Below are 24,041 nucleotides of genomic sequence, written 5' to 3'. Positions count from 1 at the left end.
AGGTTGATGCCCCCAAATTAGCATCCCTCTTAGGACCCCCCCGGCAACCTGCACTGGGCATGAGGGCACTGTGCCCAGCACCCCGGCACTGCCGTGGGGGGCAGCAGGTGCAGTGAGGGGTCCAGCAGTGATGGCAGGGGAGTTCAGTCGGCCGGGTGCTCGGCACTGAGGGACTGGCGGAGGGGAGGGCGGGCGGCAGAGGTTGGCACTGCGCTGCTTTGCATTTTCAATGACAGACCCATGCCGGGTGCTCGGGAGAGTGGAAAAATCTTATTTGTCACCTGCTGGCGGTGTGCGGAGGCTCCCGCGCCGCGGCTAATCTCGGGGAAAATGAGGATGCCGGCGGGGTGGCCCACGGGACGGGCAGGGCGGAGCAGGGCTGGCGAGGCGGGTGCTGCCCTGGGCCCTGCTCGGGGTTGGAGCTGTGGGCTGCAGGACCTCGGTGTCACACCAGCCTGGCCATGGCTGGGTGTATTGGCACCAGGGCACAGATCCTGCCCGCTGGGGTGCATGGGCTGGGCAGCACTTTCGGACATCCCGCAGCAAATGCCCTGTGCCCTCAGCCCTGTCTGCAAAGGCACAACTTTTCCTTCCGTCGCAGCTTCTGGAGCAGCCACTTGCCTCGCAGTGCCAGCTCTGCAGGTTGGCACTACCTGCGCAGCCCCTCAGAGCACTCGGCGGAGATTTTTTTGGGAGGGCGATGGCACTTGGAGGCAGTTGCAGGCGCTGCATGCCCTCCCCCCCCACCCTTATCTACACGCAGGTGCCCGTCCTGTCCCTGCTGTACCCTGGCTTCTTGAGATGCCAACTCCTGCGGGGTGCTGCAGCGCTCTGCGGCCAGCTCAGATTTATCCATTATTTTATATCCACACGCCTTTAATTTTTACAGCCCTGTTGGAGCAATACCCAGGGCTGTTAATAACGCCAGCCCCCCCGCCTCCCATCTGCATCCATCATGCTCCCACCAAGGTGTCAAGCAGGTCTTGGCGCTGGGTAAGTGCAGGCATGAGAAGGCTGGTGTGGTGGCACCCAGCCTTGTGCCCCCACCCTCCAGCCAGCCCCCGTGGTGAGCGGCAGGGCCAATCACCTTGTGCCCACCCACAAAGCAGCCTGGTGCAAGGGCACTCCACTGGGGTTGGTGGTGTCCAGCTGGTCAGAGTGCCCAAGCTGGGGGCAACTCTCTGGTGGGATTCACAGACACCCCCCCCCCCCCCCCCCCAGCCCTGGTGTGTGCCCCAGGAAAGCTTTGCTGCAACACCTGAGTGTGTGTGTGAGTGTGCCAGGGTACTTGTGCCTGTAATGGGAGCTGGATGGCAGTGCATAAACACGTGTGAGTGTGTGTGTGGGGCAGGGGGGCACAGCATGTGTGTCTGTCCTGGTGCATGTCGGTGTGCATGGTTGTACATGTGATGTACACGTGTGCCACCACCTGTGCGTGTGCCATTGCATGCCTTGGTGCTGTAGTAGGCACCTTACCCAGGCCGTGCCCAGCACCCTGGCACCCCAGCACAGGAGAGCGCAGCCTCAGCCACCCCAGGCGGTCAGGGCTGTGCCTGGGGCTGGCCCACGGTGCCCATGCCAGCTGGGCTGCCTGTCCCATGCCAAGCAGGGCCCCTGTGCTGCGTGTGGCACACCACCCAGTATCTGTTGCCTGGGGCTCCCACCCCAGCACCCAGGCAGACCCAGGGCCCCCTCCGAGCACCCAGGGCTGTGCAAGCACGACAGACGAGGGTGGCGGGACACCCCTGAGCATGGCAGGTGGATGGCCGCGTGGGGTCAGCGTACATGGCTTCTGTGGGGGACCACCACGGGTGGTGGGAATTGCTGGGCTATAAATCTCCTTGCTGGGCCCCCCCGTGGCAGAGCAGCTCACGATATTTATGTTGGGGATTTATCTGCAATGCAGTTTAATATTCCTGGACCTTTGCGCGCGTGTGTGTGTGTGTGTGAGTGCATGGTCCCCTCCCCATGCCACCCCGTGCCACCCCCGAGCCCACCCTCTCACCCGGAGCTTCCCAGGCTCTGTCTCCTGCCCACCCATAGGTCTTCTCCCCTTGCACCCACCCTGGCAGGATGGGACACCGCCCCCCCCACCCCCCGGGTGCCCGGGCACGGCAGAAGGTGCCGAGCCGCCGGGATGCTCCTGGCACAGGCCGCCGGCCGTGCCCACCGGTGCCCCTCCTGGGTGCCGGGCTGCCGGGCGGTGGCAGCAGGGTCCCCGAACGGGGGGTGCCAGGCAGAGTGGCACTGCCAGCCCTGTACCAGCCCCCTGGAGTGGGGGGCCCGGGGACCCCCCCCCCCGCCCTGCCTCCCCGCCGGCGGGGATGAGGTAAGGCTGGCGGGTGGCACAGGGCTGCTCCATTTGCATAATAATCTCGTTAATGGAGCCTGGCCTGCGGGAGAGCCGGGCTGGAGACGCCACCCCCTCCCCGCCCCGCTGCCTCCCTCCGGCCCCGCCGCTCCGCCAGCCGCGGCGCGGGGCGCGGAGCGGAGCGCGGGGCGCGCAGCCGGACGGGCAGAGCCGGGCCGGCCCGCCAGCAGCCCCGGGCAGCCTGCTGACATCCCCCGAGCCAGCCGGTGAGCACCCCCGAGCAACCCCCGAGCATCCCGGGCAGCATCCCCGAGCATCCCGGGCAGCGTCCCTCGAGCATCCCGGGAGCATCCCCCAAGTGTCTCGGTGAGCAAGCGGTGAGCAACCCCGAGCACCCGCGGACATCCCGGGCAGCATCCCGGGGATCATCCCTCGAGCATCTCCCGAGTACCTCGGTGAGCAGCCCGGTGAGCACCCCCCCCGAGCAGCCCGGTGCGCACTCCCCGAACCTGTCGGCGAGCACCCCGCGAGCATCCTCCGAATATCCCGGGCATCATCCCGGGGAGCACTTCCCGAGCATCCCTCAGTAAACCCTCGAGCGTTCCCTGAGCACCACAGGCGTCATCCCGGCGAGCAATCTCCCGAGCACCTCCCGAGCATCCCGGCAAAGCACCTCCCGAGCATCCTGGGCAGCATGCTCCGAGCATCCCGGGCAGCATCTCTCGTGAATCCTGGGCAGAGTCCCCGGGGCTCTCCCGAGCATCCCCCGAGCATCCTGGGCAGCATCCCGGGTAGCATACCCCGAGCATCCCTGGCACCCCCAGACACCCCCTCCCACCCCCCCACCCCCCCCGTGCCACGCCACGCCGCGCCGTGCCCACCGCCGGCCCCGCAAACTTTCCGGCGGCGGCGGCGGCAGCTCCCCGGCACGGGCACCGCCGGGCTGCGGCGCCGGGGCACAACTTTGCCCAAGTTGCGGAGACAGCGGGGGCCGCGGGGTTGGGGGGGGGCCCGCCGCGGGGATACTGGCCACCTCCCGAGCGGCTCTTTGTCCTCAGCCTGTCCTCCCCCACCTGCAAATCCGGATGCCATTCTGCACTGAGCAAGGACTGGGGTCTCCTTTTGAAGCCCACCCCCCCCCACCCCCCACCCCCCGCAATCCATCTATGCCCCCACCTTTCTTTCCCCGTGGGCAGACCCCCTCCTGCCCGGCACAGCACCCCTACCAGACACACCTGCCCATCAGGCAGCAGCCAGCAGAGAGAGGTTGGGTGGATGGGGTGGGGGGAACGCTGTGAGATGTCCATGAGGTCCAAGGCTCCCCCCCAGACTGGAATTAACTTTGCGCACACATCACGCACCGCACCACAATTTGACACAACGCAATGCAACACAGCGCACCACGACCCAACCCAACACAATGCAACGCCACGGCGCAACGCGATGCAACCCAATGCAGGGCCACACAACCCAACCCAACCTGTAACACCCCAACCCAAGGCCTTACCCCACAAATCTCCCAAAGCCCCTCTTCCTCAAGCTGCTCAACCCCCCCCTCCGTACTCCATCCAGAGGGACTGGCAGCCCTGTGCCCCCCCCCCCCCCCCCCCCCCCCCAGACCCGGAAGGGCTCTCACGGTGTGATGTGAGGATGGGCTCACTGAACCACCCCAGACATTCACCCTGCATGGGTGCTCTCGCTGGTGCGCTGGGTGAGCATGCGATGTGTGTGGGATGGAGCTGTGCCAGGGCTGGAACCTGCCTGGGATTGTGCAGGCCAGACCCTGCCCTGTCACCAGAGGGGCTGGCAGAGGGAACAGCCATGGGGTAGAGCTGCCATCGAGCTCCTGGAACTGGAGCCAGTCCCAGTGCCACCAGTGGGGCGCACAGGCAGGGACAGTGACTCAGGTGGCAATGACGGCAAGAAGCAACCCCCTCCTCCTTGCTCCTCCCCCCCCCCCCCCAACCACCTCCTCTGCCTTTTTCAGGAGCTTCCTGACTCACCTGGGCACCCTCCACCACCTCCCCGTGGCAGGCACGGCTCCAGCATGAACTGCGCGGTACCTGAGCCTGCCCCCCACCTGCCCTGAGCCCCCAGAGCCCACGCCACCTGCGGGGAGCCCTGTCTCCGGCCATGGAGAAGACCTACTCATTGACGGCCCACTATGACGAGTTTCAGGAGGTGAAGTATGTGAGCAAGTACCAGAGCGGCACCCTGCCCAATGGCTTCACCCTCCAGCTGGGCGCTGGGACCAAGAAACGCCGTGGGGGGCTGCCGCGCTGGAGCCGCCGGGAGGTCTGCCTGCTCTCGGGGCTGGTGTTCGCCGCGGGGCTCTGCGTCATCTTGACGTGCATGTTGGTCCTCAAGTACCTGGCGGCTGAAGGGGACAGCTACTGCCTGGAGGGGTGCCAGGAGAAGAAGGCCTTCCTGCGGGCATCCCGCTTCCTCAGCGCCAATATGGATGCCACCATCGACCCCTGCCAGGATTTCTACTCCTTTGCCTGCGGCGGCTGGCTCCGGCGACACGGCATCCCTGAGGACAAGCTGGTGTACGGCACCATCGGGGCCATTGCTGAGCAGAACGAGGCCAAGCTGCGGGCGCTGCTGAGCCGCCCCGTGCGGCGCCGAGCCCCCGCCTCAGCTGAGAGGAAGGTCAAGGACTTTTTCCGCTCGTGCCTGGACCGGGCTGAGATCGACCGGCTGGGCCCGCGGCCGATGCTGGAGGTCATCGGGGAGTGCGGTGGCTGGGATGCCCCCCCGGGCCGTGGGGACCTCAACGAGCTGCTCTATAAGACGCAGGGAGTCTACAGTGCTGCCGTGCTCTTCTCCCTCACTGTCAGCCTGGATGAGAGGAACACCTCCCGCTACGTCATCCGGGTGAGGGCACTGGGGCTGCTCCCCACCCCAGCCACTTGCCTGCACCAGTGAGACCCCCCTGGTGCCACTGTCCTCGCTGCGGTGGCACCAGGCACCTGCCCGGTGTGTGGGCTTGGTTGAAGCAGGCGGCCAGGCTGGGGACAGCCCCTGTCCCTGGGGACCCCCCTGTCCCCCCACTGTGGGACCCCTGCGTCAGGCTGCCCCGGGGTGAGGGTGGCACCTCCAGGACAGGGCTGGGGACATGGGCAGGGGGACATACAGAGGGAGGCAGTGCTGCCCACCTGGGTGCTGGGAACAGCCCAGCAGGGCACCAGGGTCTCCAGAGAGCTGGCAGCCAAGCCCCTCACCTTGATTCTGGCTGCCATCTGTACTCAGGAGGCAAACCATAGATGGTGACAGGGGGATGCCCACCAGCCCCACAGCACCGGGCCGGGGTGCCAGGGCATTTGCCCATGGCTTTGTCAGACTTCCCCACCCCTGCCAGCCTGTGTCCCTCATCCTGTGGGTGGCACCAGGGCATGGGGGGGGGCTTGTCTGGGTGGGCTTTGTCTAGGTGGCCAAGCCTCAAGCACCCTTGGTGCGTGTGGGAATGAGGTGGTGGGGGCACAGCAATGACATGGTGGGGATGCCATGGTGGGCACGGTGATGGGCATGGAGGGCCACAGTGATGGCACAGCAGTGGGGGCACAGCGATGGCACAGCAGTGGGGGCACAGTGGTGGGCATGGGGGGACCGTGGGAGTGGGCACGGCAGGGACGTGGTGAGCATGGGGGGGGGGGGGTGGGCATGGTGATGACGGGGGGGGGGACGAGGTGCCGGGGTAGTGGGAGCACTGGTGGGACACAGTGGTTGGGATGAGCCGCCCCGCTCCCTGTGTGATGGTGGGCGTGGGAGGTGTGTGAGTGTGAGTGAGTGTGAGGGGCCGGGGAGGTGCAGGGCCGTGCTGACGGGCTGCGTGTGTGTGTACACTAGAGGGAGCGTGTGTCACAGGGAAAGGGTGGGTGGGTGGCGGGGCTGAGCGGGAGGGTGCAGGTGTGCGTGGGGTGTGACAGGGTGGGCGGGGGTGGGGATGAGTGTGACAGTCAGGGCTGGGTGTCAGGGCTTGGCTGGTTGTGTTGGAGTGTCAGGGTGGATTGGGAGGGGGTGAGAGCGTGTGTGCGACGGGTGTGAGTGTGACAGGGGTGTGTGAGGAGGCTGGGGGGGGTGTGTGAGGGCTGCGCTGTGGCAGTGCCTTTGGGGGAGACCGAAGGGGGGGGTGTGTGATGGGGGGAGGGCGTGGAGAAAGGCTGGGGGGTGCCTGCGGGTGTGTGGGGCAGCGCTGCGGCTGTGTGCGGGGGGTGCAGGGGGGGGCTGTTGGGGTGGGACATGGGGGGTGAGCCAGAGAGAAAAGGGGAGGGGGGGTGTGTGTTGTGTGTGTGTGTGTGTGTGTGCATGCATGGTGGGGGGGCGCGGGGGGGTGAGCATGTATAGGTGTGTGTCATGAGGGATGTTACAGAGATGTGTGTGTCTGTACATATATGTGCGAGTGTGTTCAGGTGTGTGTGTGTGTTAGCGGCTGTGCCTGTGGCTACAGGATAGCAGGGTGGGGGGTGTGAAGGGTAGGGGGTGTCCATGCAGCATGGCTCATCCCTGTGGCTCCCCACGGGGCAGGCTGCAGCACAGGAGTGGGGCCAGCCGTGGGGCAGGTGTGGGGCCACCATGGGGCAGTCTGTGGGTTCGCACAAGTTAGGCCATGGAGCAGGGGCCTGCCCTGTGCCCAGCGCCCATTGCATGCTGCCCGCTGCAGCTCCAGCACCCTCTGCCAGAAGGGAAACTGAGGCACGGGACCAGGCCATGCCTGGGGCTGACCACCATGCTGCCACCCCACAGCTCCTGGGGCACCTGGGGGAAGGTGAGGGGTACCTTGCCCAGCACAGTCCCCCCTCCTTCTGCTCACCTGCTGCCCCCGTCTCTCCCCCCCAGATCGACCAGGACGGGCTGACTCTGCCTGAACGGACCCTTTACCTGGGGCAGGATGAGGAGAGCGAGAAGGTGAGGAGGGACCACACCGATGCCATGAGGACACCAGGAGAGGGACCAGCACCCAGCATGGGTGGCAGACAGAGGGCACCCCACTGCCAGCAGTGCAAGGGGCTGGGGTGCCCACAGGGCAGTGCGGGGTGGCACTCAGCATCCCTTCCCTTGGCACAGATCCTGGCTGCATACCGGGTGTTCATGGAGCGGCTGCTCACCCTCCTGGGGGCTGAGCATGTGGAGCAGAAGGCCCAGGAGATCCTGCAGCTGGAGCAGCACCTCGCCAATGTGAGGGGGGTGCCCATCCTGGGTTTTGGGGTGCCCCTGGACAGCCTTTGGGCACCCCAGTCGCAGATCTTTGGGGACCTCCGTGCCTGATCCTAAGGGAACCCGTCCCAATCCCTTGGGAACCTCCACTCACAGCCCTTGGGGACCTTCATGCCTGGCCCTTGGGGACCCAGCCCCTTGAGATCCTCCATGGCAGATCCTCAGGGACCCCAGCCCCAACATCTCGAGAACCCCCAGTCTCAGCCCCCAGGACAACCACTCCAGCCCTTGAGGACTCCATGCCCACCTCTTGTGGACCACAGTCTCAGCCCTGGGGGACTCCCATTCCCAGCCCTCAGGTACCCCAACTCCTTGGGGACTCCATGCCCAGTCCTTAGGGCCCCACTGGCAGCAGAAGGTTTCCAGGGCAGGGCACTGGGAGGGATGTGGGTCCCTCTTGCCCCAGAGCTGTGTCCCGTCCCTGTGCCACTCCCCAGACAGGCAGTGTGGTGGTGACGGCTATGTCCACCCCATGCAGATCACTGTGTCCGAGTACGATGATGTGCGGCGGGATGTCAGCAGCATGTACCACAAAGTGACCCTGGGTGAGCTGCAGCGCATCACCCCCACAGTGAGTACCCCCCGTGCCCAGCCTGCCACCCTATGTGCCCCATCTGTCGTGTGCCCCACACGTGTCCCTGTCCCCCTGCTCCATGCCCTCGCTGCTCCCCTCCCAGGTAAGTCTACTTGAGGATGATGAACCCACCCTGCACTTTTGTGGGTGGGAAGGGGTGATGGGAGGCTGGAAAGCCTGGAGGGAGTTCCCTCCAGGGTTGCATGGAGGGGGTGTCCCTGTGCCCCCCCTGATGGTGCCGCCCTGGCAGCTGAAGTGGAAACGCTTGCTGGACCGCATCTTCCATGACAACTTCTCAGAGGAGGAGGAAGTGGTGCTGCTGGCCACCGACTACATGCACAAGGTGTCCGACCTCATCCGTGTGACACCCAGCAGGTGAGGGGGGGCTGGCACCCCCTGTGCCCCCAACACCTTCCCCAGCCTGGCAGGGTCTGTCAGTGGGGATGGGCACAGGGCAGCTGTGGATGGTTGCCTCCATCACCCCCATCCTGGGGAGGCCAGGCTGGGCATGGGGACCCTGGGAAAGCCCCTAGGAGAAGGCACTGTCATGACCTCCACAGTACCCTGGTCATGCCCAGCCACCTGCCAAGCCCCTCCATACTAGAGGTCACCAGACTCATCACACAGCAGGGAGGGACATGGTGCCAGCCCGTCCCTGTGCCCTCACAGGCCATGGCCACCCCGGTGGCCTGCTTGCTCCTTGAGCAGGGGTGTCCCCACTCTGGTGCTGCTTCCCATCCTCCCTGTGTGCCTGGGGACATGCCCAGTGGGGGGGGTGCCTGATCCTGCCCCCCATCACCAGGATCCTTCACAACTACATGCTGTGGCGCATCGTGGTGGTGCTGAGTGAGCACCTCTCCACCCCCTTCCGCGATGCCATCCACGAGCTCTCCAAGGAGATGGAGGGTAATGAGAAGCAGCTTGAGCCAGGCAAGCTCTGCCTGAGCCAGGCCAACAAGCACTTTGGCATGGCCCTGGGTGCCCTCTTCGTCGAGGAGCACTTCTCCTCTGCCAGCAAAGCCAAGGTAGGTGATGCTGCCTGTGGGCATGAAGCCACTGCCTCCCTCCTGTCACCTTGCCAAGGTGTCTACTGCTACCCAGCACCCCACCGAGGGCTGTCTGGTGGGTTATGGGTGGCAAGGATGCTGTGCCAGCACCCATGGTGACCCACCATAGGTGCAGCAGCTGGTGGAGGACATCAAATACATCCTGGACCAGCGCCTGGACGAGCTGGACTGGATGGATGAGGAGACACGGAGAGCGGCCAGGGCCAAGGTAGCAGCCCCCAACATGGACCCCTGCCCTTGCCCCCACTGTGGCCTGGGGGCATGTGGGATGGGGTCCTGACCTCACCACTCGCTTTGCCCACAGCTCCGGTACATGATGGTGATGATTGGGTACCCCGATTTCCTGCTGAAGCCAGAAGCCATCGACAAGGAGTATGAGGCAAGGGGTGGCCCAGGGCCACGTGGGGGCATGGGCATGGGGGGGGGGGTGATGGTCCCCACATCTGCCTCAGGGTTTACAGAGACCAGGATGGAGAGATGCCACCCCAAAACAAGCCACCTCCTGGTAGCTCATTGTGCTTACCACTTGCACGGCCACAGCCACACGGGCAGTGCCATGCTGTCCTTGGGGTCCAGGATGATGTTTCCTTCCCCACATTGCACCCCCAGAGCTCAGCCCCATCCTCAGCAAGGGCTGGGGGGTGCCAGCATGGCCCAGGGACCCCATGAATATGCAGCTGCCCACACGGGCACACAGCATGGGACATGAGGACACACTCATGACACAGCCAGCCCATGGCCACAATCCCACACCCTCTGTCCCCAAGGCTCATGGGGGCAGCAGGACACCCCAACCCTGCTTCCCACACCCTTGGGGTTGGCATTTCGGGCTGACACCCCCCACACACACATGGCTGTGCCCCCCCCCGCCGCAGTTCGAGGTGGACGAAAAGACCTACTTCAAGAACATCCTCAACAGCATCGCCTTCGGCATCAGGCTCTCGGTGAAGAAGATCCGGCAGGAGGTGGACAAGTCTGCGTGAGTATCCCCTTGCCCTGGGGGGGCACAGCATGGCCCCACCAGTGCCCCCTGTCCCCATGGCTGGTCACTCTGCACGGGGTGTAGGCAGGAATGCTCCCCTGACCCCCCAGCTGTGCAATGGGGTGGCATTTCCATGCCCCCCGGTGCCCCCGCAGCCTGGCACCGCTGTCTCTCCTTGCAGGTGGCTGCTGCCTCCCCAGGCACTGAACGCCTACTACCTGCCCAACAAGAACCAGATGGGTGAGGCATTGCCTGGTCCCCCCCGGGCTCAGCTCCCCCGGGGCCGGGGGTGTGGGGAGGGCCCGAGGCAGGGGGCACCGTCCCCTGGTGCCAGGTGATGCTGCACGTGGGCATGGGGCAGGGTGGCCCCCCAACAGTAACGGTCTCCTGTGTCCCCAGTGTTCCCCGCTGGCATCCTGCAGCCCACTCTCTACGACCCCGAGTTCCCGCAGTGAGTGTGGGGCTGGGGCATGGGTGGGGGGTGCCAGGGCAGGGTATGGGGGTGCCAGGTCCTGGGGTCACCGCATCGCTGACAGCACGGTGCCCTCTGCTCTCTCACCTGTGCTCCCCCCACAACAGGTCTCTGAACTACGGCGGGATCGGCACCATCATCGGGCACGAGCTGACCCACGGCTACGATGACTGGGGTGAGTGACCCCCCCACCCGGTGCTGGGGAAGGAGGTGGGTGGGCAGGGGGCAGCCAGGCTGGGGTGGGGGTGGGGGGGCAGGCGCCTGGGTCCCTCAAGACTACTGGTGGTGGCGGTTGCCTTGGCAGGGGGACAGTACGACCGGCACGGGAACCTGGTACACTGGTGGACGGAGCGGTCGTACAGCAAGTTCCTGAAGAAGGCGCAGTGTATCGTCAACCTCTACGACAACTTTACTGTCTACAACCAACGGGTGAGACCCCCTCACCCACCAGGCAATGCTTGGGCACACACACTGCCTTGGGGGGTGTGTGTGTGTGTGTGTCCATGTCCGTGTCCCCACTGCTCCGTGCCCACAGAAGAGGACGGTTTTGCCCTGCACAGCCCTGAGACCGCACAACTCATCACACCTCAGCTGGGAAATTCCTCCGGGCGCTGGCTGGGGGAAACTGAGGCACAGCTTTGATGCCAGGCTGGGGATGGGGGTGTGTGTCCCCGGCTGGGGGGAGCATCTCCGCTCACTCCGTGTCTCTCTCGGCAGGTGAATGGCAAACACACACTGGGGGAGAACATCGCTGACATGGGGGGGCTCAAACTCGCCTACTACGTAAGTGCCCCCCCCACCCTGGGGCGTCACAGATGGCTGATACCATCCCCACTGCGGGGAGCAGGAGACCCCTCCAGCCCCACCTTGCTCCCTGCAGCAGGGAGTGGGCCTGATCCAGCTTGCTGGTTGCTGGGGGGCTCTAGAGGGAGGCTCAGGGCAGTTCGGGGGCACTCAGACCATGCTGAGGGCACCCCTTGTTCTCCAGGCCTACCAGAAGTGGGTGCGGGAGCACGGCCCTGAGCACCCCCTGCACCACCTGAAATACACCCATGACCAGCTCTTCTTCATCGCCTTTGCACAGGTGAGCCCCAGCCCTCCCCACACGTGGCATGTACTGGGGTGGGGGGGTCACCCAGCGTGGGGCCAGTGGCTCCAAGGGACAGGGCAAGAGCCGTGCTGGACCCGGTGCCCATGGCCAGGAGCCGGGCTTGGCTCCATCAGCAGGTCCTGGGCTCAGCGTGTGGAGCTCAGTCCTGCAAGGAGCACCCCGCATGGCCCCACTGCTCCTGGGGACTCTACAATAACAAACTTGTGCCCTCTCCCCCATCACCTCCAGAGACCCCACGGTAACAAATACACATGACCTTGAACTTCCAGGACACCTTACAGCCAGGCAGCCCACTCCCCTAGGAGACCCTACAATAACAAACATGCCCCTCTGCTCTCCCAACTCATGTATACCCCATACACAGGCTCCCAGGAGACCCTACAATAACAAGCACAACCAGGGTATCACTGCCCTAATCCCCCAGCAATGAGAACGGTCATTGTGCCCCGGTGGGTGTCAGGACCCCATGGGTCCCAGTGGGTGCCAGGACCAGGGGTGCCCCATCCAGTTCACCCATGGGAACCTTTCTCCCTTGCAGAACTGGTGCATCAAGCGGCGATCCCAGTCCATCTACCTGCAGGTGCTGACGGACAAGCACGCCCCAGAGCACTACAGGTACCAACCGGCCCCAAAATGGGGGGGCACAGCAGGTGCCAGCTTTCCCCACGTCTGGCAGTGCCATGCAAAAGGGGGATGGGCACCAGCATGGCACCAGAAGGCTCTGGGTGGGCTTCCCTGGGGCAGGGGATGGGAGATGCTGGGGTGAGTGGGTGCCCGGAGCGGGGTGCATGGCAGTGACAGGGGGGCATGGGGTACCCAGCTCTGAGTTGCCCCCCTCTCCTGGCAGGGTCCTGGGCAGCGTCTCGCAGTTTGAGGAGTTCGGACGGGTTTTCCACTGCCCCAAGAACTCGCCCATGAACCCGGCGCACAAGTGCTCAGTGTGGTGAGGCCGATTCCCCCCCTGAGCAGGCTGGCACCCCCCCATCCCCATTCCTGCCCACGTGCCACCCCATGCCCGCTCCCCACCTCCTCCCGCCTCATCCTCCTACTCTCCAGGCAAAGGGGGCACCCCTGGGTGATGTGGGGTGTTGCTACCCCAAAGACAGGCGCCCACTGGAGGGGTGGAGGCAGCGGGGAGACACTCGGGGTGAGCATGAGCTCCTGCCCAGAAGCAGCTGCCTCCTGCCCGTTCCCTTCCTGCCCCCAGCCCTGCAAATTGGGGTGGCCCTGAGTCCCCATGGAGGAGCCAGGCAATGCAGGGCACCCCCCCAGGCACCCGTGTACCCCCTCTTCTGTCCAACCACCCCAAAGCCTTCACCCGGCCCTACCACATCCAGCCCAGCACCACTCGGAGCAGGGAGAGTGACCCAGTGACCCCGTGGGGCTGCCCCACTCCAAAAGCCCTCCTGCCCCGTGCCCTCCCCGGCACCCCCCGTGCCAGCCCCATCCCGTCCCCGCATCAGCCCTGCCAGCGGGTGGGCGCAGCCAGCAGGGCTCGGGGCCGGGCGATGCCAGCCTGCTCCAGGAGCGCAGGGACGCGGATGCCTGCTGTATTGTTTGCTGCTGCTTCTGGTCAATAAAGCGCTGGATATGCTGGGTGGGTGCAAGGGACCGCGGCCGGGGTATGGGCAGCAGCGGGCAGCGCCCCCAGCCCTGTCTGCACGGCACGGGAACCCACACACCGCTAACGCGCCTGTCCCACCACCATCACCCCCCACATTTATTAACCGCTGAGCATCCCATGCGGGTGGTGTAGGGCCCCGCACCCTGTGCCCAGGATTCGGTGCTGCACAGCTGCCGCATCTGGATGAAGGATGCTCCAGAGCTGGTGGCCGCCTTAGAGGTGCCGCAGCCATGGGGAGGGGGGGACACGGGTCAGACAGTGCCTGTGGGGTGCCCCGGGGGCCGTGGGGTCAGTGGAAGAGGGGCAGGAGGAGGGTGGGCAGGAGCAGGGCCAGGGAGGTGGCGCGGGCGGCAGGGGCAGAGTCCCGCTGGCGGCAGGTGGTATAGGGCTCGAGGCAGGCGGCGTAGGCCATGACGTGTGCCACGTAGGTCTGCTCCTGCACCCCGTGGAAGAGGTGAGCCATGGGGCCCTTGGCCAGGATGGCCACGTCCTCGCCGCCGTGGGTCTCTGAGTCGAGGGGCACGGCCGCCTGTTGCAAGTAGTTGTACTGATCTGGGGAGGGGGGAGAAAGGGTTAAGGGGGGCGGTGGTGGCCCCAGCCCTGTCCCGCCACCCGCCCATGGTCTCTGTATCCTCACTGGCTGTGTCCTCATCCACGTCGGTCCGGCTGGAGCCCAGGTAGCCTGGCCCATTCCCATAGAGAATGGACGTGTAGTTCTTCTTATCAGTGGCCTTGCTGGGGGCCAGACCTAGGGAGGGGGCGATGGAGAGGGGGGATCAGCCAAGAAACCCCCGTATCGTCCCTCTGGCCACAGCCAGGGTGCCCTGGAGCCGGCAGCACCCAGCACAGGGCCGTGCCCCGCTCTTGGTGGCTGGGCAGAGCCCTACCGAAGATGGAGGAGCCACGCAGGGTGTAGCCACCAAAGGAGAAGACGTGCGAGTGGTCAGCGGTGATGACGGTGAGGGTCTGCGCCTCATCTGTCAGGGCACCTGCCCGCTCAATGGCCCGGTCGAACTCCACCGCCTCCGTCAGCGCCTTCTGGGCTGCACCGTCATGGTGGCCATGGTCGATTCTGCCACCTGCAGATGGGCGCCTGTGGTGAGCTGGGGACCTACCGCAGCGCCCCCAACTCTTACCCCCACCCTGAAACATGGGACCCCCCCTCTTTCCTGCCCCAGGGGCACCGGCCCCAACTTATCTTCCACGAAGAGGTAGAACCCATTGGGATTCCTGCTCAGGATGGTGATGGCAACTTCCATCATCTCGGTGAGCGATGGGTCCAGGGTGGTGTTACGCGTAAGGTTGTACTTCATGTCCCCAGGTTCGAAGAGACCTGGGAGGGGACATGTTGGGGACAGTCTCAGTGCCTGCATGTGTCCCAGTGGCTGTCGGTTCCTGGCACACAGGACATTTGTTACCCATCAAATAGTTCACTTTGGGGTCGTTGGCAGCAGCCAGCATCTCTGTCCTGTTCCAGACATAGCGGGCGCCCTGTGGGAAAATCCCATGGAAGGGAGGGGGGTGTCAATGGGTGCCTGGTCCCCTGCTGAGAGGGAGTGGGGCGGGGGGGGCAGAGGACCGTCCATCCTTGTGTCACCCACCGGCCGTGCCTCCAGCCACATGTTGATGAGGTTATTCCCATCCTCGCGCGTCCCGTTCTCCGATTCGTAGGTGGGATACTCAGGGTCTGGTGTCCCCACAGGGGTCATGTATTTCCGACCGCCCCCCAGGATCACCTGGACGAGATGGGTGCAGCATTAGCAGGGGTGCCTGGAAGGGGGATCTGCCCCTGCTCCCCCCCCTCCACGATGGGCACTCACGTTGATGTCGACGTTGTGGACCAGCTGCCAGGCGATGTCCTTGCAGCCCTGATGGCGGGCGTCTGCGGGCATGCTGGCATCCGCATACCAGTTGCGGTTCACCACGTGGGCGTAGGTCCCCGAGGGCGATGCGTGCTGCACCCGTGTTGTTGTCACGATGCCCACCGCCTTCCCTGTCGCCCCCCCACCCATCAGGCCCCGCAAAGGGTAACAGGGGGTCCCCCCCCATCGAGCCCCGGGTTGCTCAATGGTGGGGGCAGCCCCCAGCTTGTTGCCCCTTGTCCCCGCGCGGGGTCCCCCCAAGCCCCGCTGACCTGTGCCCCCCGTTACCGGCTTTGCGGGCTCGCTCCAGCACTGAGACCACCTCGTTGCCCGCTGTGGTGTTGCACTGCGAGTGGCGGGCAGCCGCGCTCAGCCCCACTGTCTGGTAGTTGCCCTTCACCCCGCAGAGGTAGGCTGTGGCCGTCCCCGCGCTGTCAGGGACCTGCCGGTCCACGTTGTACGTCTGCCGAGGACACGGGCCAGGCTTAGAGCAGGGAGTGGTTGGCAGAGGCACCTGGTGGGGTTCCCCTGCCCCAGCATCCCTTGCCACGCTCACTCGCATGCCCGAAGGCAAGTGTGGGGTGGGCAGGGACTCCATGCACCCCACGCATGCATCATTAGGGTGCTTCTGTGCCAGCAGCTCCATGGGCATCACCCTGCTCCCATGCCTGGCATCACCCTGGCCCCAAGCCCAGCGTGGCAGGGATTTACCTTGGAGAGAGCCACGTAGGGGAAAGCATCCAGGGCAAGGGGGGTCTCGGGGCCCAGCTTCCCCTGCTTCTGCCCCTTTAGGATGCGGGTGGCCGTGATGGTGGGGATCCCGAATCCTGGGCAAGGAGAGGGTCCCGGTCACCCTCTGGACTGGGTGCCCTCCCTGCACCCAGCTCCGTGGGGCAGCAGCAATGCCAGCCTGCCTGCCGGGTGTGCCAGCAGGACTCACCATCCCCGAGGAAGAGGATGAGGTTTTTAGCTTCGCTTATCCTGGGCTGGATCTTGAAGGAGGCCTCGATGGCTTCAGCCGCCTGCTTGTTCCAGAAAGATGGCTTCTCCTCCTCCGCTGGGACAGGGCACCACCCGTCAGTCCCAGCTCGTCAGCACCCACATCCCTGGGGCACCCGCATCCCAGGGGTATCTGCTCCCTGGGCATCCCCATGCTGGGGCCTTCTTTGACGTGGACTGAGCAAGTCAGGGTGCTGTTTGGGGTGGGGAAAGGCCACATGGGCTAGCACCCAGCGCCCAGCCCGGGAATCCTGGGGCGGAGAAGGAGGGGGCAGCAAAAAGGTACATGATGGGGGGAGCTATCTGGCAGGTGAGATGGAGCCACATCCATGGAGGGGGGAGGTTACAGGCACTTCCCCCAGCCCCCCACCCCAGAAGCAAGCAGGAATCTGACCCCACAGGGGAAAACCAGCTGAACATCCCCAGAAAATCAGGGGTAACCTCCATTAACCCTTGCAGAGCCAGGCAGCCCCTGCTCCCGTCCCTAAACCCTCCCTGTGGTCCAGCCAGGCTGGTGCCCTGCTGGGTGCCCTGCTTCCCCGGACACCCGCTGCGGCCAGCCAGGCGCCTGTCCCCATCCTTGTCCCCACCTGGGATGACAGCAGCGCTGAGCTCTGCCCAGAGGCCCAGGCAGAGGGTGAGGGGTGCCAGGAGCTGCATGATGAGATCCGGTAGCCCAACACTGCTGGCAGTGTCTGCACTTCTAGCAGATCTGGGGAGGGACTTTGGACCAGGATCAGCCCTCACGGGGTGTGTGGAGTGGTTCGGCATGTCTCCGATACCCTGGTGTCCTGCGGGGCAGCTGGCACAAAGGCCATGGGGCTGGGCTGCAGGCACCTCCTTGGCACATCACGTTATTGCTCCTGGGGGATGGATGGACTTGGGGCGCAGATGCAGGGAGCAAGGCAATGGGCTGTGCCTGGCAGGCAGCGTTGCCCGCCCCAGCTGCGGTGCCAGGTGGAGGGGATGCCCTGGCCTGGGGTGCCACAGGCAGTGCTGAGCATCGGACCTGGGGCAGCAGGGGTATCAGGTGCATCTGGAGTCACTCATGCACCGAGCAGCCCTGCTCTCTGCCCAGCACTTTCTTGAGCAATAAATCCACTGATCTGGACTAAAACTCTGCTCCTTGCTCAGTCCTTGCCGGGAAGGCACCAACCCTTGTGTACTGTGGCCCAGCCTGGCAAAGCTGGGGGGAGCATGGCTTCCCCTCACCCTCATTTCATCACCTTCTCCACCCCGATGCTTCCAGTGCTGGTCCCAGGGGCACTAGGAGCCACAACCACCTGGGGAAACTGAGGCACGGGGCAGTGCCTTAGGAGATGACCGCTGCTGCAAATGCTCGCATGGCAGATGGAGACAAACAACCCATGTTTTATTGCATCCCTTGATCCTGGCCAGAGTGGGGACCTGGCTGCCAAGCCCCTTGATGGGGTGGATGGGGGTGGCTCAGGGGGGCTGGGCAGCCTGGGTTGAAGTGGGGCTCACCGGGGACTTTCAGCCCCCCACCAGGCAGACAGCCACGCAGAGGGTCAGGAGGGCGAGCAGGGGCTGGGGGGCGCACTGGGTGCCATGGGAGGCCCTGCGGGCTGCCCCGCACTGGGGCTCAGCAGCGTAGGGCTCGAGGCAGGCGGCGTAGGCCACGGCATGGGCAATGTAGTGCTGCTCCTGCACCCCATGGAAGAGGTGGGCCATGGGGCCCTGGGCCAGCACCATCACGTCCTCCCCGCTGTGGGTCTCTGTCTCCAGGGGCACAGCTGCCTGCTGCCTGTAGTCCTTGTCCTCTGCAGGGGGTGGCAGGAAAATGGGGCTGGGGGCAGCAGGCTCCCCTACCCATTGCAGGGACTGGAGGGCAGCTCCCATCACCCTGGCGTCAGGGCGATTCCTGCCCAAGTGACACCAGAGCCATGTGGTGACACTGGGACCCCGTGCAGCCGCAGTAGCCAATGCCCATGGAATGCTGCCCCCAGCCACCCTGTGTCCCCCACCCCGTCCCCAGCAGGCTCCTACCCGCAGTGGGGAGGCTGGCGGCTGGGCGTCCCCCGTCACGGATGCTGTAGCCAGGCCCGTTGCCGTAGAGGATGCTGGTGTAGGCTCGCTTGTCCTTGGCTTTCTTGGGGGCCAGCCCTGGCACAGGGAAAGACACTGTTACCCCCTGTCCCAGCCGGTTTCTCTCCCCAGCTCCCTGCCTTGGCAGGCTCAGCCTCCGGTGGGAACAGGGATGCTTGCTGCTCCTCCCCGGGACCCACCGAAGATGGAGGTGCCACGCAGAGTGTTGCCCCCAAAGGTGAAGACATGGGAGTGATCGGCCGTCACCACGGTCAGAGTGTCAGAGGGGGAGGTGAGCTCGCCTGCCCGTGCCACCGCCCGGTCCAGCATGACAGCCTCCATCAGTGCCTGCTTGGCCCGGCCACTGTGGTGGCCATGGTCAATCCTGCCACCTGCACAGACAATGTGTCCGTCATCCCCTTCCTGGTCCTCTGGGACACCCACCTTCTCCCAGGACCCACATCCCACCCCAGCCCCAGCCCCACTGCCCGCCTGGGGCTACTCATCTTCAACGAAGAGAAAGAAGCCGTTGGGGTTCCTGCGCAGGATGCGAATGGCCTTTTCCGTCATCTCCACGATGGAGGGGTCCGTGGAGGCGTTGCGGTTCAGCTCATACTTCATATCCTTGGGCTCGAAGAGGCCTGGGGGAGTGGGGCTGGGGGGTCCACACCAGGGCCGCTTCATGCCCCCACCAACACCCCTGGAGCAGGGAGGAGGAGGAGGTGTTGCCAGTGGCACAGTCAGTGGTGCTCTTACCCATCAGGTGGCTCACGGAGTCATCCTCAACTGCATCCAGGCCCTTCTTGTCCCAGACGTAGCGGGCGCCCTGCCAGAGAGAACTGAGTTGGTGCCAACGGCACGTGCCCCATGCCCAACATCACGTCCCCTCCATCCTGGCGCAGTACCTGCTTGGCATTTAGCCATTCGGCAATCAAGTCAAGGCCGTCCTTCCTGGTACCGTTCTGAGCTGGGTCCTCTGGGTACTCGGGATCTGGGGTGCGCTTGGGGGTCATGTACATCCGCCCACCGCCCAGGATCACCTGCTGGGGAGCTCAGCAGACCCTCCTAACGTCCCCGGTGTCCCTTCCCTCCCACTCCCGCTTCCCGGCTCACGTTGATGTCCGTGTTGTGCACCAGCTGGTAGGCGATGTCCTTGCAGCCATCCCGCAACGCCTCCTTGGGCATGTTGGCGTCGGCGTACCAGCTCCGGCTGGCCGAGTGGGCATAGGCCGCCCCGGGGGATGCATGCTGCACCCGCGTGGTTGTCACGATGCCCACCGACTTGCCTGCAGGGCAGGCAAGGGTTTACAGGGAGCCCGTCCAGCCCTGCATGGCATGGGATGGCCACGCCATGCCAGGCTCTCCAACAAGGTTGCCCGCTGCCCCGTACCCGCCAGCCTGGCCCGGTGCAGGATGGAGTCGACCTCGTTGCCAAAGGTGGTGCGGCATTTGCCATAGACAGCTGCCCCACTCAGCCCCAGCGTCTTAGCATTGGCCTTCACCCCGCAGAGGTAGGCTGTGCCTGTACCGGCGCTGTCAGGCACCTGCCGGTCGATGGTGTAGGTCTGGAAGCAAGCAGGGGCCAGTGAGGTTTTGGGCAGGGGTAGGGCGGCTGCCCCCCGGCACTGCTCCACTCACCTTGGCCAGGGCCACGTGGGGAAACGTCTCCATGGCCAAGATGCTCTCCTCGCCTGAGCCGCCGGCCAGCTGTCCCTTGTAGATCCGAGCTGCCGACATCGTGGACAGCCCCATACCTGTCAGCGTGACAGAGCTTGGGGTAGCAAGGGGCTGGGACTGGGGACAGTCCTGCCCTCCCCAGGCACTGCCTGGGGCCAGCCAGGGAGGAGGAGACCAGCCCCAGCCCCATTCTCTCTCCAGCCACGTCCTCCGGCTGCTGCTGAGCCATGGAGCCATGAGGCCTGGCTGGGACCTTGGGGACTCACCGTCACCCATGAAGAGGATGATGTTTTTGGCCTGCCGTGCCACTGGCTGCAAGGCCAGGGATGACTCCAGCCTCCTCCTGGCCCCTTCATTCCAGTAATCCAGGGTCTTCTCGGCATCTGGAGGTGAGAGCAGAGCCGGGGGTGTGCAGGGGCACTGGGCACCCTGAGGGTCTTCAGAGATATCTCCCCCCTCTCCCCGGGAGCAGAGTGGGCATCTTCACCCAAGATGAATTCAGCTGCTCTGAGCCCCCTTCCTGGGGCCTCGGAAGGGCCAGGAGCCCTTTGGAGATCAGCCTGGCCTTTGGCACCCCCAGAATTGCCCAGAGCACAACTGCAGAGGGGGAAACTGAGGCACAGTTTGACAGGGAAGTTCCTCATGCCTCTTGGCAGAGAGGGTGAGAGGCATCAGCCCCACGCCGTGAGTGTGCCATGTCCGGGCAACCATGGCCGGCTGCAGCTATCGAGCTGCTTGATCCACAGCCACTGCCAGGGGCGAGGGGGCAGTGGGGTTGTGGGGGGCAGGGCCTGCTTTGGGGGCAGCTGAAACAAACCCGTTCAAAAGTCGGGGTCTCAAACCACCCTGAGGTGCCCGGGAGGGGTTGCTTTTGCTCGTATCCCATGGGGAGGTGACAGGGTCCCCGGAGACCCCCAGGGAAGTGGCTCCAGCCCCAGCCCCAGCCCCCCCCACCAAGGGCTCCCCCCTCCCTGTCCCCACACATCCCCTGTCACCTGAGGCTGCAGCGGTGAGCCGGGCCAGGAGGCAGAGGAGAAGGCAGGTCCCAGGGGACAGCAGCCACCCCATGCTGCCCACCCCGGCTCCCTCCCTGAGTGCCTCCTGCGTCCAGGGCAGGGGGGGATGGATGACAGCCCTTTATGGCCCTCCCCTGTCCCGCCGGAGGGCTGAGCCCCGCCGTGGGTGAGACGATGGGCTGATAACATTCAGGGACTATCTCCCAGCCCTGCCCAGGGTCCTCCCAGTGCCCCCAGCCCTCCCTGGGGCCATCCCTGCCCCCTCCCAGCGAGGGAGGACCTCCAGCCCCTCCCTGGGGACCAGGGCACCTCGGGGCCCCCAGCTCCCACGGTGACGGCTGCTGCGGGACCCCGGGGAGCGGCAGGGAGGGCGCAGGGCAAAGTGCTGTTTTTGCAAACAGGCTGAGCCGGGTCGGGCTGGAGCCTTGTTTCCCTCAAAACAAACCTGAGGAGGGGGACATTGGGCTGAGGGGTAGGGGGAGGACGTCTTGCCTTTGGTGTCAGTGTCCTCAGGTCCTCTCTCCCAGGGGACATGGTCACACGCTGCCCATCAGGCCCTGAGGCAGCCCGTGTCAGTGCACCCGCACAGCGAGGTACGTGCTGCATCACCACTGCCCAGTGAGGAGCAGGAGACCTGCTCCCACCCTCTCCCATATCCGAAGGTGACGTCCACATGTGGTTGTACCAGGCCACCTGGTTGCCAGCAGCCTAACCTCTGGGGACTGCAGGTGACCCTGATGGCTTTCACAGCTTGCCAGCTGCTGGGGAACATGTTGTACCCAGCCCTGACCCACCAGGGCTCAATCCCCCATCCTGAGCTGAGCAGCCTGGGTTTGCCCAGCTGGCTCCTGCAAAGGGCAGATTGTCCATGCCAAGGCCACATCTGCCACCACCCATGAGGCAGAGTGAAGCAGGACTACCCTCCCTGCCTGGCATGATGGATCTCACCAGACATCAATTCCTCCACCACTGGTGACTGCCCGTCCCCACAGAGGTGATGAAGCTGAGGTTGCCGGAGCAGCCTGTGCCATGGTGGACATCCTGCATGGCACGGGTGGGGGACAAGGGGACAGGAGGCAGGCAGAGGGGCCTGGACATGGCAGAGAGGCTGGTTGGTCTGTGAGGACGCTTGCTCTCTCGAGCAGCAGAAGTGAGGATGTGGAGCCGCAGGGTCCCCAGGCGAGGTGACATCCTGGGGCTGGGGGAGGCAGCGAGGCTGCTTGGATTTCACAACGCCTGGGAAGCGGCAGCGGGGCTGCCCACGAGATGAGTTTCTGTTGGGATTCCTGGCCAGGGGAACGTGGAGACAAAATAAAACCTGCACGAGTCCCCCATGCGGCTGCTGACCCGGCTTTTATTACATGACACACAAGTCTGCAAGAAACCCTCCTGTATGGCCCCACAGGCGCATCTCACCACATCCCACCTGGGATGGTGGACCCAGCCCCCTCTGCTCCTGAGGACATGCGTCCCCGCTCAGCCCTCACCATGGGTACCCGAGGTGGCTGGGGACGGCCTTAAGGAAAAAAAAAAAAAAAAAAAAAAAGCTTCAAGCTAAAAATAGCCGAGAGTAGAAATGCTCTGCCTGGGGCAGGCTCAAGCCCTGAGCCCCACTCCCAGCCAGAGTTAAAATCCAAACCAGAAATAAAACGGCATCGATATTAAAACTCAAAACCCCAAACTCCTCGTGGGTCCCCTCTGTCCCGGCAGGTGCCGGTGTGGGGCCTGGGAGGTGAGCAAGCGTCAGCAGCGGGGAGCAGGCTCAGACCAGGACGCTCACTTCTCCGAGCTCGGTCTCTTGAGCAGGGCGCTGTACTTGAGCGGGACACCATCCGATGTCAGCACGACCTCCACCAGCGTGAAAATGGTGATCACCTTCAGCGAGGGAGAAAAAGACAGAGAGAAGAGGGTTTTTCAGGTGGTTTGGCATCAGATCAGGATTCGCTTAGAGCTGCGCTGGCTTTTGCCAACTCTGCTGCAGCTCCCATGGGGAGCTGGGGAAGGGGGCAGGACAGCTTCAGATATCTCTGCTGGGGTCCAGGGTGCTCCCAGGGCTGGGGCTGGATGCAGCATCTTCAAGGGCAGCAGCACTGGGCTGCAAAGCCAGCCAGAGAACCCAAACTGACCTAAATAAACCTCCCAAAACATCCTCACTTATTCCTGCCTGATCAGGCCCCAATCTTGTCCTCTGCGCAGCCTGGGAAGGAGTGGGGGCGACTGTGCCCTTGGCTTTGGGTCCCAATCTCCCCCTAAAGCCTGCTCGTGTCTCCCTTCTCCAGCCAGAGAACGCACATCATCCCTTAATGAAGCGACCTGGCCAAGCGCCAGCGGCGAGCTGCGGCGAGAAGGGTTTTCCACATGACACTGAGCATTTTCTCAGCATCCCACAGGGAGGGAACGACCCCCCCGTGCCCGCAGAGCGAAAGGAGACCCAGGAAGGCAGCACGATGGACAAGGGAGACACAAGGGAACAAAGACCGCAGAAAATCAATCCCTCCCATTCAGGAACGTGCCGCTGCCTCCCCAGTCCTCTGACTCCCTGTCGTCACGCAATTGTGCGGATCAGAAGCGTAAAGCATCGACCAGATCTATCCACGAGGCACAGTCAACAGGCTGGCTGGGACACCAGGAAGGGGCTGCCCCGGGGCTGTGGCCAGGAATTTGGGGGGGCTTTGCTTGCCAGAGCCCATCCCCAAGCCCTGCGCTGCAGCAGGGCTCCATGGGGCCATCTGCTCGGGGCTGGCCCGCCGGAGGAGCAGGCACAGAGCCACCGGCGTAACCTTGTCAAACCCTTCCCAGCTCATCCAGCGCCGGCCGCTCCAGATTAATCATTCAGAGCAGGAAAATCTCATTGAGACTTAAATGCATCAAAGTGGCGAGCGAGGAGCAAACCACAGGGAAATCCTTTTGCAGACGGCTGCACAGATAGCTGCTGGCTGTCTAGCACCAGTCGTCCGCCCACCCCAGCTGCAGGAGCGCATAGGGCAGTGGCCATGGGGCAGCTCCCCATGTTTTGAGGAGTCAGATGGGGATTATCAGGGCTCTCCCTTGCAATCCTGCCCCATCCCTTTGCTGAACCGCCG

General features: G+C 64.6%; 4 protein-coding genes across 7 annotated transcripts in view; 1 reads left to right on the top strand and 3 right to left on the bottom strand.

Annotated features, from left to right (window-relative positions):
- Nucleotides 1-2,361: 2,361 nt before the first annotated feature.
- On the top strand, nt 2,362-13,336 carry ECEL1 (endothelin converting enzyme like 1). Its single transcript, XM_054835877.1, has 18 exons — nt 2,362-2,677; nt 4,299-5,188; nt 7,151-7,219; nt 7,379-7,489; nt 8,007-8,099; nt 8,353-8,477; nt 8,905-9,127; nt 9,279-9,377; nt 9,474-9,548; nt 10,045-10,148; nt 10,333-10,391; nt 10,551-10,602; nt 10,731-10,798; nt 10,928-11,052; nt 11,341-11,406; nt 11,612-11,707; nt 12,273-12,349; nt 12,582-13,336. The coding sequence occupies exons 2-18, from the start codon at nt 4,445-4,447 to the stop codon at nt 12,679-12,681; spliced, it is 2,286 nt and encodes a 761-aa protein (XP_054691852.1). The 5' UTR covers nt 2,362-2,677; nt 4,299-4,444; the 3' UTR covers nt 12,682-13,336.
- A 177-nt stretch (nt 13,337-13,513) lies between these two features.
- On the bottom strand, nt 13,514-16,939 carry LOC129210197 (intestinal-type alkaline phosphatase-like). The gene is made up of 11 exons (XM_054835878.1): nt 16,810-16,939; nt 16,161-16,277; nt 15,932-16,047; nt 15,509-15,683; nt 15,179-15,351; nt 14,960-15,094; nt 14,777-14,849; nt 14,553-14,691; nt 14,246-14,451; nt 13,996-14,106; nt 13,514-13,910 (listed from the first exon to the last, which is right to left on the bottom strand). Exons 1-11 carry the CDS (start codon nt 16,877-16,879, stop codon nt 13,648-13,650), a joined length of 1,578 nt encoding a protein of 525 aa, XP_054691853.1. The 5' UTR covers nt 16,880-16,939; the 3' UTR covers nt 13,514-13,647.
- A 774-nt stretch (nt 16,940-17,713) lies between these two features.
- LOC129210053 (intestinal-type alkaline phosphatase-like) lies at nt 17,714-21,492 on the bottom strand. The gene is made up of 11 exons (XM_054835503.1): nt 21,404-21,492; nt 20,209-20,423; nt 19,904-20,019; nt 19,656-19,830; nt 19,379-19,551; nt 19,171-19,305; nt 19,022-19,091; nt 18,774-18,906; nt 18,466-18,659; nt 18,227-18,343; nt 17,714-18,000 (listed from the first exon to the last, which is right to left on the bottom strand). The coding sequence occupies exons 1-11, from the start codon at nt 21,490-21,492 to the stop codon at nt 17,714-17,716; spliced, it is 1,704 nt and encodes a 567-aa protein (XP_054691478.1).
- Nucleotides 21,493-22,295: 803 nt separating this feature from the next.
- DIS3L2 (DIS3 like 3'-5' exoribonuclease 2) overlaps nt 22,296-24,041 on the bottom strand; it is a 193,189-nt gene continuing 191,443 nt past the window's right edge. For all 4 annotated transcript variants that reach the window (XM_054834804.1, XM_054834806.1, XM_054834807.1 and 1 more), the window contains one exon: nt 22,296-22,833. In XM_054834804.1, coding sequence (XP_054690779.1) covers nt 22,735-22,833 — 99 coding nt within the window. In that variant the 3' untranslated portion in view covers nt 22,296-22,734. The remainder of the gene's footprint in view (nt 22,834-24,041) is intronic.

The sequence above is a fragment of the Grus americana genome, chromosome 9 (genome assembly GCF_028858705.1).
Source record: "Grus americana isolate bGruAme1 chromosome 9, bGruAme1.mat, whole genome shotgun sequence".
Taxonomy (NCBI): Eukaryota; Metazoa; Chordata; class Aves; order Gruiformes; family Gruidae; genus Grus; species Grus americana.
This window is presented reverse-complemented; position numbering and strand designations above follow the sequence as displayed.

Excerpts from the sequence above, each read along its gene's own strand:
- ECEL1 (XM_054835877.1), top strand. The coding sequence starts at position 4,445 with ATGGAGAAGACCTACTCATTGACGGCCCACTATGACGAGTTTCAGGAG. Across the intron at positions 7,220-7,378 it reads AGGATGAGGAGAGCGAGAAG|ATCCTGGCTGCATACCGGGT; the intron begins GTGAGGAGGGAC and ends CCCTTGGCACAG. Across the intron at positions 8,478-8,904 it reads ATCCGTGTGACACCCAGCAG|GATCCTTCACAACTACATGC; the intron begins GTGAGGGGGGGC and ends CCCCATCACCAG.
- LOC129210053 (XM_054835503.1), bottom strand. The coding sequence starts at position 21,492 with ATGTCCCCTGGGAGAGAGGACCTGAGGACACTGACACCAAAGGCAAGA. Across the intron at positions 19,306-19,378 it reads TGCACAACACGGACATCAAC|GTGATCCTGGGCGGTGGGCG; the intron begins GTGAGCCGGGAA and ends GCTCCCCAGCAG. Across the intron at positions 18,907-19,021 it reads CTCCGTGAGCCACCTGATGG|GCCTCTTCGAGCCCAAGGAT; the intron begins GTAAGAGCACCA and ends CCACTCCCCCAG.
- LOC129210197 (XM_054835878.1), bottom strand. The coding sequence starts at position 16,879 with ATGCAGCTCCTGGCACCCCTCACCCTCTGCCTGGGCCTCTGGGCAGAG. Across the intron at positions 14,107-14,245 it reads GCGTGGCTCCTCCATCTTCG|GTCTGGCCCCCAGCAAGGCC; the intron begins GTAGGGCTCTGC and ends CCCCCTCCCTAG. Across the intron at positions 13,911-13,995 it reads CGTGGATGAGGACACAGCCA|ATCAGTACAACTACTTGCAA; the intron begins GTGAGGATACAG and ends CCCCCTCCCCAG.